Source organism: Cydia strobilella, chromosome 1 (genome assembly GCF_947568885.1).
Source record: "Cydia strobilella chromosome 1, ilCydStro3.1, whole genome shotgun sequence".
In the NCBI taxonomy this organism is placed as follows: Eukaryota; Metazoa; Arthropoda; class Insecta; order Lepidoptera; family Tortricidae; genus Cydia; species Cydia strobilella.
The window spans coordinates 27,167,786-27,179,795 of NC_086041.1; the positions used below are offsets into that span (position 1 = coordinate 27,167,786).

Consider the following 12,010-nt stretch of genomic DNA (forward strand, 5'->3'; position numbering starts at 1 on the left):
TTTTTGGTACATTGTGGTGTATACCTTTTTAGTGTGGAATTTAATAAGCTTTCGTTTCGCCATACACAGTATTCAAATTAAACCCAGATATTCCGAGAAAAAAAGAAAAACCATAAAAGACATACTTTTCAAGATGGCGTTTGATCCCCGTGGTCCCCGAAGCTCCAATTTTATGACACGCAAACAAGGATCCCTGAAATCGTAGGTGCCAAATTTCGTTACTATCGCTATTGTTTAAACCTCATTTAAGACCTAAAATCTGTTTTTGCAGTCACATTTTTAAGTCCTAAATATTTTTCCTCTATTTATTTTAGTAAATTTGTATTGCATAGCACTCGTGTACCAATTATGGATCTACTGATGTCTATTTCATTGAATCGACTCAATAGTTTAGGCGCTAGAAGTAAAAATATGATTTAATATTCGGCATCCTCTCAAGCCGGCTGTATTGATTTTTCTTTAATAAAACAAGTGTGAACAGGTTGTGAAGGGCAAGAGGAATCTACCGATACGTCATTTTAAAAAATCCGTCCAGTATCCTGAGCTACAGGGTGTACTGATTATCAATATTTAAACCCATGACCCTACTTTCTGTTTAAGTCGCAGTCGAGTAAAATGTTAATATTGGGGTAGAACGTGTACAAATGTATAGACAAAAGTGAAATTCATATTCCCACAAGTTTCCGATTAAGAGAATATCCCTTGAAAGGGTATAAGCGCTTAATCTGGATTCAGCTATTATTTTCTATAACAAGATGTATTTTTTCCGCAAAGATATCTAGGACTTTTTTGTGTAGAATTTAATAAGCTTTAATGTTGCCTTACACCATATTTTCATAGAGAACGTATATTTAAAGTAAAACGCAAATTTCTCCAGGATGGTACACATTTTCCAAGATGGCTGCGATTCCTCGAGGTCCCCAAATGTCAAATAGTGTGGACATGAAAAAGAGACCTTTAATTAACATACATACCAAATTTCATATCTTTGGAAGGATTTCGAGGTTAGACTTAATTCGATTGTGCTAGTAGTAAATAACGACAAAATTAATGAATGATGAGCTATTTTTGCGATTGACTGCGCAGTCGTCCCGATACATTTGTGTTTAACCGTCAGGAGGCGTTATGTGACAAGGATCAGGCGTGAAATATTTTACTGCATACTAGTTACTACAAACGAAGTAGGCTTTCAAGATAAGACTGCTGCTCGTAAAAATATCTGTATTAATTCCAATCAATTAGAAGTACATTAATGTAGAAAAACGTGCGTTCAGAATTTTAGTTTTTAACTCAATGCAATTTTTTAATAAAGAAAATCGTTAGATGTACTACATTAACCAAACCCACCAATACCGACTTTTCAAGTCTAGTAATTTCAATTATTCTTCATCTGACTTATTTATATATGTCTCTTCACTCTCTTCTTCTTCCTTGCTCCATCCCACTTCAGGTGGGGTCGGCTCTCCTAATTATTTTGCGCCACGAGATTCTGTCGTGGGTTGTCGGGTCTGGTAAATCTTTTTTCTTAAGTAGTTGGGTCATGCTGGTCCACCATGCTGACGGCGGGCGTCCTCTCTCTTTCTCCGGCAGGTTCAGAGCTTTTTTGGCAACGTACACTTCGCCCCTTCGCACCACATGAGTCGGTTTTCTGTAAGTTTTTCAGGTATATGAGCTACCTTGTAACTGCCACGAATGTACACGTTTCTGACTTTATCAAGCCGTGGAACCCCTCCGGACCACCTAAGCATCTTCATTTCGGCTGTATGAAGTTTATGCACGTTGGTTTCTTTGATAGGCCATCACTCTGATCCATAAAGCAGCGCTGGTCTAACAGCCATCTTATAGACCCTTCCTTTAGTTCGAACGAGCATGAGAGTGTCACACAGTACTCCAGACAGCGTGCGCCACTTTTGTCAGCCAACATTTACTCGGTGCGCTACCTGTTCCTCTATCTTTCCATATTCTGAGATAACTGATCCCAGGTACTTGAAATGTGTAACTCTTGGCACCGGTTTCAAGTCGGGGTAGCAGACAGTTGATTGTTGGTGTCTGCCAGTGAACATGCATTGCAAGTGTTCGGTTTTAGTTCGACTGACTTTGAGACCCGCTTGTTCTAGGGCTTTAACCCAGAGATTGTGTCCTGCATTTCGCCTGCTGTGTTAGCCATGAGTACTATGTCGTCCGCGTACAGGAGATTCATCGGCAATGGAGCTTGGATTTCTTTGGTTATATTCTTATAATAAGATCCATGACCAGGTTGAAGATTAGCGGATTAAATAATTACCTCCTACCTCAAACGCTTCGCTGAGGCCTGCTGGGCTTTTCACTCTCGTGAATGAATTGTGATACATGTCCTGTATAAGTTGTACGTAAATTTCAGGCAGATGTTGTGCCCTAAGCGCCTGCCATACAAGTCTACGCGGTACTCGATCGAACGCTTTTTCCAGATCGATAAATATAAAAATGCAGCTTCTTTGTTTAAGCGGTACATGTCGGTTATTATTAGGACAGCTTGTATGGCGTCGGTGGTGGATTTTGAGGGTATGAAATCCAAACTGGTTCGGAGATATTGACGTAAGCGATTGAATACGGTTATTTAAAATGCGTTCCCAAAACTTGAATGTATGAGACGTCAATTTAATGCCCTGTAATTTCCACACTCCGGTACGTCTCCCTTCTGTTTATAGAAGGGAATTAAGTTAATATAAAAATTCTTACATATATACAAGTTAGATTCTCGGTGTAGCCTCTAGCCTCATTCCCTAGAGAACGCGAGAAAATCTAACTTGTATATATGTAAGAATATAAAACACTAAATTTAATATAAATCTAATATTAATATAAAGTTAGCACAGTCGGGATGAAGCTGTCCGAATTCAAAGGATGAGGTTTAAATAGAAAATAAAATAAAAATGAAACAAAAATCATTTATTTAAAGGTGCTAGACTAACTATTTTCAAAGCCGGGTACACATGCCATGACTGTTGATACTCGTATGTACCAAACCTAATCAACAGTATATGCCTGAAGAGTTACTTTGGCAATTTTATATGTATAATGAAATATTTTTTGTTAGAAAAATGTTAAAGCCCGCGTGACATGTTATCGGAATGGAGTGTAGAATAGACGGATCCGAACGGTGTTTACACGACGCGGCCAGCGCAAACATCAGGTGTCTGGGCTTCAATTAGTTTAATCGAACTTTCCGCCCGCGCGATCACATCACTGCCCATGTCACTCTATATTTCCACCCTTTCTCCTATATTTTCATTGGCGGTGTTATTCGACTTTTATGAGCGTCTAACTTTAGAAGTGCAACAGGGCTATGATGGTCAACTTTATAAATGATATGGTTGTATAAATGATAATAAAACTAACATTTTATCCAGTTTTTATTGATTTGACGTCTTTTCCACTTTTGACAGCGATAGTTGTTAAACGATTTACTGCATAACATGGCCGTTGATTAATGTGTAATTTGTCTACATTTCTAACTTAAACTTAGTTGATAAGTTAAATGATGTAAATGACACTTGTCTAGATTTATACCGTTTTATAGTTCATATTTATACCGTTTTGTCTACTTTGACAGCGATAGACGGTATGTGGCACGTGTGTTGGATAATTAGACATACAGGGTGGGCACAGGGATTCCGACAGACTTTAACCGTGGATTCCTGACAGTGTTACGAAAGAAAAATGTTATATCAACATGGGTCCAAAATTGCCTAATTAATTTACTTAATTTCTGGAACAAAATAAATCAATTAACGATAGTACTAACTTGTGAACGTATCTTTAGTTTGAAAGAGTGAAAAAGACAACATGCGACACCAATATGACACTTGTCTAGTTTATAGCAGGTGACAGGTAAGTTTACTATTTTTAACACTTCTGCTTTGCATGTGTGATTGTTTGTGTCTTGGTATGTATGATTACGTCACATAAGGGCGTGTTAGCCTTGAGTTTTTTTAACTTCGAAATTACTTAAATAATTGAATATCTCGTAAATTAGGCTTTCTATGGCATTGTTATATTACTTTTTTTTATCCAAATAGGCACTAGAATTCATGGTTAAAGTGTGTCGGAATCCCTGTGCCCACCCTGTATAGTCGACTTTGACGGCTAGACTTTGATTATTTTATCGTAGTCCTCATTAGGCGACGCTGCAACGTTGAGAAAAATACTTATTTCTTCAGTTTGTTATCAGAAATTATATGTTTTTCTATGTAATGTACATAACGAGAGTTACTAGATAAGCTCTGCAATTATCGGTGTATTTCCGTTTGAGCCAAATACTTTTCGCCAAATTTCACTTCCCAATTATTCTTGTTTTATCTACAAGTTATTTGATTTTGACAGATAGAGAGAGTTTAATAGTAGATTGTTAACCAAGGGATGAAAGGCCCTCATTTCTGCCGAGGTATTTTGGCGCTCGAACGCAGTGAAAGCGCCAATAGTCCGAGGCAGAAATGATGCCTTTCACCCGTGTTAAACACTCTACTTTTCATTTTGAATACGAGGAAAGTAAAATGCATGTGTTTTTTTAAAAACATGACTAAGTATACATTTTTATAGTATTTCTTGAGGGTACTTTTAATTAACAATTTAGACAAAAGTATCGTTATTTATGGAATGGAGAGTCAATATCAGAATGAAAATTGTATAAGACAGCCATTTATACTCAAATTTCAATTGCTTATCTTAAAAAAAAATAAAAAAATCGTACTTCGAACGTAAAATGCTCTAGTGCAGACACGTATCATTTTCTGCACACCTTTTAGAACAACAATGACCCTCTTTCAGAGCATGAGAAATGAAAAGTCTTAAACCTCAGCGTATTTAAGGTTAATAAGGTATACTGTCCTTAAAATTTTGTATGAAATTACAAGCAAATATCTGCCTTCGTGAATTAAGTTATTGTAGCCGGGTCTACCTTAGTCCGACAATGTAGCTTATTTCAAAGATTATGAACTCTAAGTACTAGAAATAAAGTAGAATTTTACTAATGCTGTAATGCGACATGCTAAAGTCGGTTAAATTTCAGGCGAAGTTTCACTTCAAAAAACGCCCTAAATAACTCCATTAGAATTTATTTCTCAAAAGCTTAAACCATGGATAACTTTTAACTATCAATGCCACATAGTAGATAAGTGGTGATAGGATGTCATTTAGCCAACTATTCATTCATTTTCAAAAGCTCAAACCATGGATAATTTTAACCTAATCTGTGTATTACAACTTCTCACGCAACACTACAACCTTACTCTTTTCAACGTTGTATAGTCTATGGCACTTCCGACTCAAGCATAAGAATTTCATCGATACGGTTTAGTCAATTATAAAAAATATGAAAATGGAACTTCATACATTTTGATAAAATATTTCTTGTTTAAGGAGACTCGATTCAAAGCAAATTAGCCTACTTAAACACGCTGCTGCGTCGCCCTGCTTTGTGATTGGTTGGCCAACAAAAACATTTTATTTTATGTTGTAGTAGAAACAATTGCTTCATAAGTCAGAAACGTGCATGTGACACCCTTTACATAGCAACATTCATACCTTACGAAAACCGCTTAGCGTTGCTTGTTAGTCTCCATAGGCTACGGTGGCCAAAATCGAGAAAAAACTGTCTTAAAATTGAATTTAGCGCGGAGCAGGTACCAGGGCCTCATGAGTTACGAGGAGGTGTCGTTGACCAACCCGCCGGGGGCGCCGGGCCCGCGGCGGCCGCGGCCGGGGCGCGCACGAGTATGAAGGTCTCGCGGGCTGCGGCAGTATAGGTACTTTTGGTTTTGGTTTGGTTTGGTGGTATGATTCTACTAGTTGAAAGTATTATTTTTTTGTCTCGTAGAAAAAGTATTGTATACAATAGTGATATGATCAAGCTTTTCAATCTCGTACTTTAGTTAAGCCACTCAGCAAGCTTCGTTGCTTAAACACGGTACTCGACTGAAAAGCTCTCTATTATATCACGATTGTATAAAATACTATTTCAAAACCTCAAAACATGTCACGCTATCATTAGTCACTTATACGTTATCCTCGCAACTTTATACCGAATTAAATCACTTATAAGATAATCGTCATTTTACACATTAAATGATTAATGATATGGTGATAAGTGACAAATGCATCATAGCCCTGCTGAACTATTTACGCGGCTGTCAATCAGCGTGACGAAAGTAAACCAAGGCTGTCACCGAATAAATTAAAATAGATGACGTCAACTTTGCTCAAACATTGGCTTACCTGGTTCGAGCTGATGCGAGTCCAAAGGGCGGTCTAACAACTTGTCGCCGAATATATCCCGACAGTAGTTGGCTATCTTGGCCTGCTGGCGGGGGTTGCAGTGGTTTTCAAAGCTGAGTATGACGGGGAGGTCCGACGTTTTGAAGGCGCTCTCCGCGATCGCTTCCAGCACCTCCTTGGCGCTGATCTCGGGCACGAAGGTGTAGCCGTGCACAATCACCGGCTCCTCCGTGCGCCCGTTCCAGAAATCTAGTTCCACGCATCTGTATACAACGAATAATACTAATTCGCAAAATAAATTACCTATTTTGTTATGTTCCACCGAATTACGTTTTCTCTTTAATGAATGGAAGTTTTCATTTTCGCTCGCTTGTTAATTTATGCGTCCCACGACCCGGCTCTAATTCAATATTAACACTGGACTATTGTCTTAAATGTTTAATTCGTTTTTACTGTAAAATAATCTCAAATCGTTGTTCTTTAAGCAATGTAGGTATTCTTGGAAATATATTATTCTATGTATTTAGTTACACCAAGTTAATCTGAGCTATTAAGGTCGATCAAGAGCTATTGTCCAGTAACACATTTGTAGTTGTAACGTTATTAAAAATGCATTAATGTAGTTTGGAGAATTTTCTAACATAAAATATTTTCGATAAGCAAATCATTAGTGCAACCACATATAACTACCCAGTACGTGGTCATGGCAATACCTACGCCACAAATGCCTACGACTCTTAATATGAGTGCCGCACTTGTTTGTCACGTGGTAAAGATAACCTATTTGTTGTGATCAAAACGCAGACTGCGGTGATCTGTGTAAGGCGGCGACCTCGCGGGCCATAGTAGTAGCGTTTCATTTTACTGTAATTTGGCACCACATGGACGCACCTGCAGCCAGCGAGCAAGCTCTGACGGTAGATCTCGACGCTGGACTTGCCGGTGATCTGGTGGCCGGTGAGGTACGTGTTGTGCGAACTGTTGATGAAGTAGTGCGCCATCGGCTGGTCCATGTCGTCGCTCAGGTCTAATTTGTTGGGCGCCACTATTGGGTTATCCTCCGACATTAAGAATCTGGAATATGGTGTCTTTAATATTAATTTATTTTATTTATATCGAAATTAATCTAGCTAGATAGCCGTACTATTGAGGTTGGGCTTAATGTCTACAATTTAAAGAAAAGTGCAACCGTCGATAAAAGCTTACTTCACAAATGAAATATTTGGCAAAAACAATTATTATTTGCATTAAAAAGAAAAAAGCATCTAAGCTGCATGCATATGTTTGCTACCTACGTATACCAAACAAACACCCACCCAATTTGAGTCCATTTTAAACTTTTTCTAATATTTAAATGCTCCGATTTTAACCTATTGAACAATCAACAATTATATGTGTAGATAGGCAGGTACTAGGTGCGCTTTCGAGTTTCCCGCTGTAGTAACGCGAAAATGTGTGCACACATTTGCAGAACTGAAGATACACTGCCGACGGCCAGCAGCGACAGAGTGAAAACACATTCAGAATATTCAAACAATCGTGGTTGTAAAACGAATATAAAACTTTTTTTACGTAAAAAAATGCTTAGTAATTTCAATTTACAGTCCGAATTCATAATCGACTACTAAATTTCAAGAGAAGGAGGTTCTGTGGAGGTTCTCAATTCGGTTGTTTTTTTTTTTGTATTTTTCTTGCCTCAGAACTAGGGAATGTAATCTCGCACCAAGATTGTCGATTCGAGATCTCGCACGACAAATCGTGTTTCGAGATCTCGACTGTCAGACTCGACTCTCGAGATCTACGTGATCGAGATTTGACAAAGTAATTAAAAATGTGTTATTTCATCAAAAATCTCTAAATTCCGTACATCCTACTTATTTAGGGTAATTCCGGGGTAGATGGCCATAAGGGCGAGATGAACCATCGAAATATTTCATGGTTCTGATGGCTAGATATCGCTAGTTCTTGTTTAGTACGCTTCACGTCATGCTTGGGAGCAAGGATGTGGCCAAATTTTTGAAGGTTTTTTTTTTCTAAATCACGTAAAATCCTTGTCCATTGTTGTTTTGACTAGTGAGAATATTTTTTACATTTACATGACATGACATGATGCTAGTGTCTTATTCTAATGCTGTTATTACTGCTTGTGCTTTGTGCTTTTGGTGCAAAGAATACGATTGTAGTTTTGTTTTAACCTGAATAAGAATGAAGGTCTAGTCTCAACCTGTTTTGATTTTAGGCGTGATCTTCTTTCCCGGACGAAAAGGAGAGATGGCCAGTTCAAGTTGGGGTATTATGGCCATATGTTCGTGAAGGTACACAGTGATGAAGATGTATCTATCACGGATTAGGGATTAGGTATTAGGTGAGATAGCAGTGACGATGTCCCCCCCTATGCATTATAACGAATAAAAAAAGGAAAAAGTAGTTAATTGAGAAATAGTACATTTCGATGCTAGTGCGGAAAGTATGTCATTACTTCACGAGTACCGAGATATCTTGCCACGAGCCGTAGGCGAGTGGCAAGACTCGGGACGAGTGAAGAATGACATATCCGCACGTGTATCGAACGACGTTTTTTAATACAGTTGCGAAACAATAAGAAAAGCAACAAGCATTAAGGAATGGAATTCGAAATTTTTTATATTATTAATTCTGTGACATCATTGACATTGACATTATGAAGAGGTGTTTTTCTAGCTTTTATTCGACTAGAATAGATTTTGTTATTATTATTTAACCCACTTCAATGAAAGTTTTTTTTTTCAAATGCATGTTCATAAGACAGAAACAATTGTAAATGTGTATTGATTATTTGTGTATCGTATATTTATAAAAACAATATCGAATGTTGCCTTTGGAAACTTAAAACATTCTTGCAGTAAGAAAATACGCCTCTTCTTTGACAGGCGTTCCGTTCCATTCAGACAACTTATTAAGAACGGTTTTTCAACATTAAAAAATAAACGTGTTATAATACTTATGATGATGAAGAGGTAAGTAATAAAATATGAAATATGCATATTTTTCGTATTCTTACATTAACAGTAGGTTTTTATGTTGATTACGACGTTTAAAGGAAACTAATATAAACACTCATCAATAAAAGTAGTCATGAATTGGAACAAGTATAAATAAATAAAAAATTGGAAAAGTAAAAAGCACTAGTTCGCGAAAACCAACTTTCCGCACGCTAAACAGCCACGAAAAGTAGCACTTTTTGAGCAACTGTATAAAAAAATAACTATTGCTAGTGTGGGAAAAAATATCACAAGCCTCTTCTCCTCTATGATTGCTTTGAGTGCGCTGTTTTCTGGGAATAGGTGGCTTAAACGGGGTCTTGAGAAAATGAAGAGTTTAAGTTATGGCCATTTCTCCTGTAATGTTATTGGTCATCACTCCCGGATACCTCGGGAGAGATGGCCAATTGTAATATACCTAGTCGGCTCATAAGTTCTGTCACTGGCCTTTAAAATTTAAATTTGGAACTCCTAAAACAAAAACCGTTCTGCATTTGAATTTCGAATCTTTATTAAATATTTGAGTAGTATAATTTTGCAATTTTCTGTTTTCTTCAACATGGAGTGGACGCTTAAAGATAGCCGTACCGCAATAATTGCACTATATCGTTGTGGTCACTCGCCGACTAAAATTTTTAAGCTACTTGAAAATTTAAAATTCTCTCTAAGATTTGTGTATCGTACCATAGAAAGATACAGTGAGGTCTCTAGTTTAAATGACAAGAAAAGAAGCGGTCGTCCGCGTACAGCTAGGACTCCAGCGGTTGTACAAGCAATTAGGGCACGCATTGCCAGAAATCCCGCTAGGAAACAAAAAGTTATGGCCCTCCAGATGGGTTTGAGCAAAAACACGGTGAAAAGAGTGCTTAATCAAGACCTGAGACTTAGTGCTTATAAACGAAAAACTGGCCATCTTCTCAATGGTCGGCTTAAAGCTTTAAGGCTTAAAAGATCTAAAGCTTTATTGAAGAAGTACGCTAAAAATAAGCACCGTTGTATACTGTTTTCGGACGAGAAAATTTTTGACATAGAAGAAAACTGTAATAAACAAAATGATAGAGTGTACGCTCGCAATAGTAAAGAAGCGTCTAATAGCATTCCCCGTATTCAAAGAGGTCATCACCCTTCATCTGTGATGGTTTGGCTGGGAGTTTCTTATGCGGGCGTCTCTAGTATGCATTTTTGTGAGAAAGGAGTAAAAACTAGTGCCAAAGTGTACCAAGACACGGTGTTGACTAATATTGTGAAACCACTATCCCATACGATGTTTCTAAACCAGCATTGGGTTTTCCAGCAGGACTCTGCTCCAGCCCATAAGGCAAAGTCTACACAAGCCTGGCTCGCCTCCAATAAAATCGACTTTATACGGCATGAAGATTGGCCCTCCTCTAGCCCAGATCTTAATCCTTTAGTCTATAAAATATGGCAGTATTTAGAGGAAAAGGTGTGCTCAAAACCTCATGCAAATCTAGACTCGCTGAAAAAATCTCTTGCTACGGCAGTGGCCAATATCGACATGAAAGTGGTGCGTGAATCCATTGACGACTGGCCACGAAGACTTCAAGCCTGTGTAGATAATTATGGCGGTCATTTTGAATAAATGTTATACATTTAGATTCTCTAGTTTATAAGCTTTCAAACGCTGTACAAATTATACGGAATAAACTTAAACTTTTGATTTTATTTGATACTATGTATATGACAGAACTTATGAGCCGACTAGGTATTTTATTAACATTTTTGAAGCCGATTCGATAAAATAAAAATTGTTTGTTTCATTTTTTCGAAAGTCAATGGATTAAAGTTTATGAACAAATAAAGATTAATTTAATTACATGTAAACTTATTTTTAATCGCGTTCTAAAAAAACTATGGCCAACTACCCCGGACTTACCCTAAGGTATGTCATGTTATATTTTAAAAATACTATTTACTGTACGTTTTTAATAAAATACTTTTACTATTCAATAAATAATTTTAATTAGTTTTAAACATAAAAACAATAAAATCAACATTTAACATAAAATCTACTTTTATTTAAAAAAAGAAATTACCTAGCTCTAATTTGCATGTGTCATTAAACCATTACTTAATTTGACTTGAGAAACCACGTAATAATAATAAAAAGAAAAACCAGACGCACTTACATGCTCAATTGGTATTTTTGACAAGCACTGAGCAACTTACAAAAAATAAGAGAACAATAATCATATAAATAATTGTGGATACGCTAAGTTCTCCCGATTCTTCCGCACAAAGCGCGCCACAGTGCTTTTATCGTCAGCTAAAGCTGGCCGCACACAATAGCTCTGTCTGAACAACATAAATCTAGCGTCAAAAAGAATACTCAAAACAAAGATCTCGAATATATTAATCGAGATCTCGAGAAGTAAGTAAATATTCTTTATTGCACCAATAATTATACATTTCACATACTTACATGTAAAACTACAAAAGTTTTTTTAAAGACATTTCACTCACGTTTCACATAAAAAATTACATTGTAAAAAATTGTGTTTTGTTATTTCGGCTCAAACTCATATTTTACAAAAAAAAACACTTCAAAGTTTCATACTTCTCATCGTTTCACTTACTGAATAAAGATAACTGTCATGTCATAAGCGCGAAACAAATAATGGTAAATTAAAAGATAATGATCAAACTAAGAAATAGAGCTACTAATATTAATTATATATTTCATGCGATAACGCTTGTAAAGCAACAAAACAAAGTTTTAC

The 12,010-nt window shown here is 36.9% G+C and overlaps 1 protein-coding gene across 1 annotated transcript in view; it reads right to left on the minus strand.

Moving 5' to 3' along the window:
• The window catches only part of LOC134744272 (1-phosphatidylinositol 4,5-bisphosphate phosphodiesterase classes I and II), a 98,368-nt gene that overhangs the window by 22,325 nt on the left and 64,033 nt on the right, over positions 1–12,010 (minus strand). The window contains exons 7-8 of the mRNA XM_063678025.1: positions 7,144–7,326; positions 6,253–6,515 (exon numbers count right to left, since the gene is read on the minus strand). Of these exons, the coding sequence (XP_063534095.1) occupies positions 6,253–6,515; positions 7,144–7,326 (446 nt within the window). The remainder of the gene's footprint in view (positions 1–6,252; positions 6,516–7,143; positions 7,327–12,010) is intronic.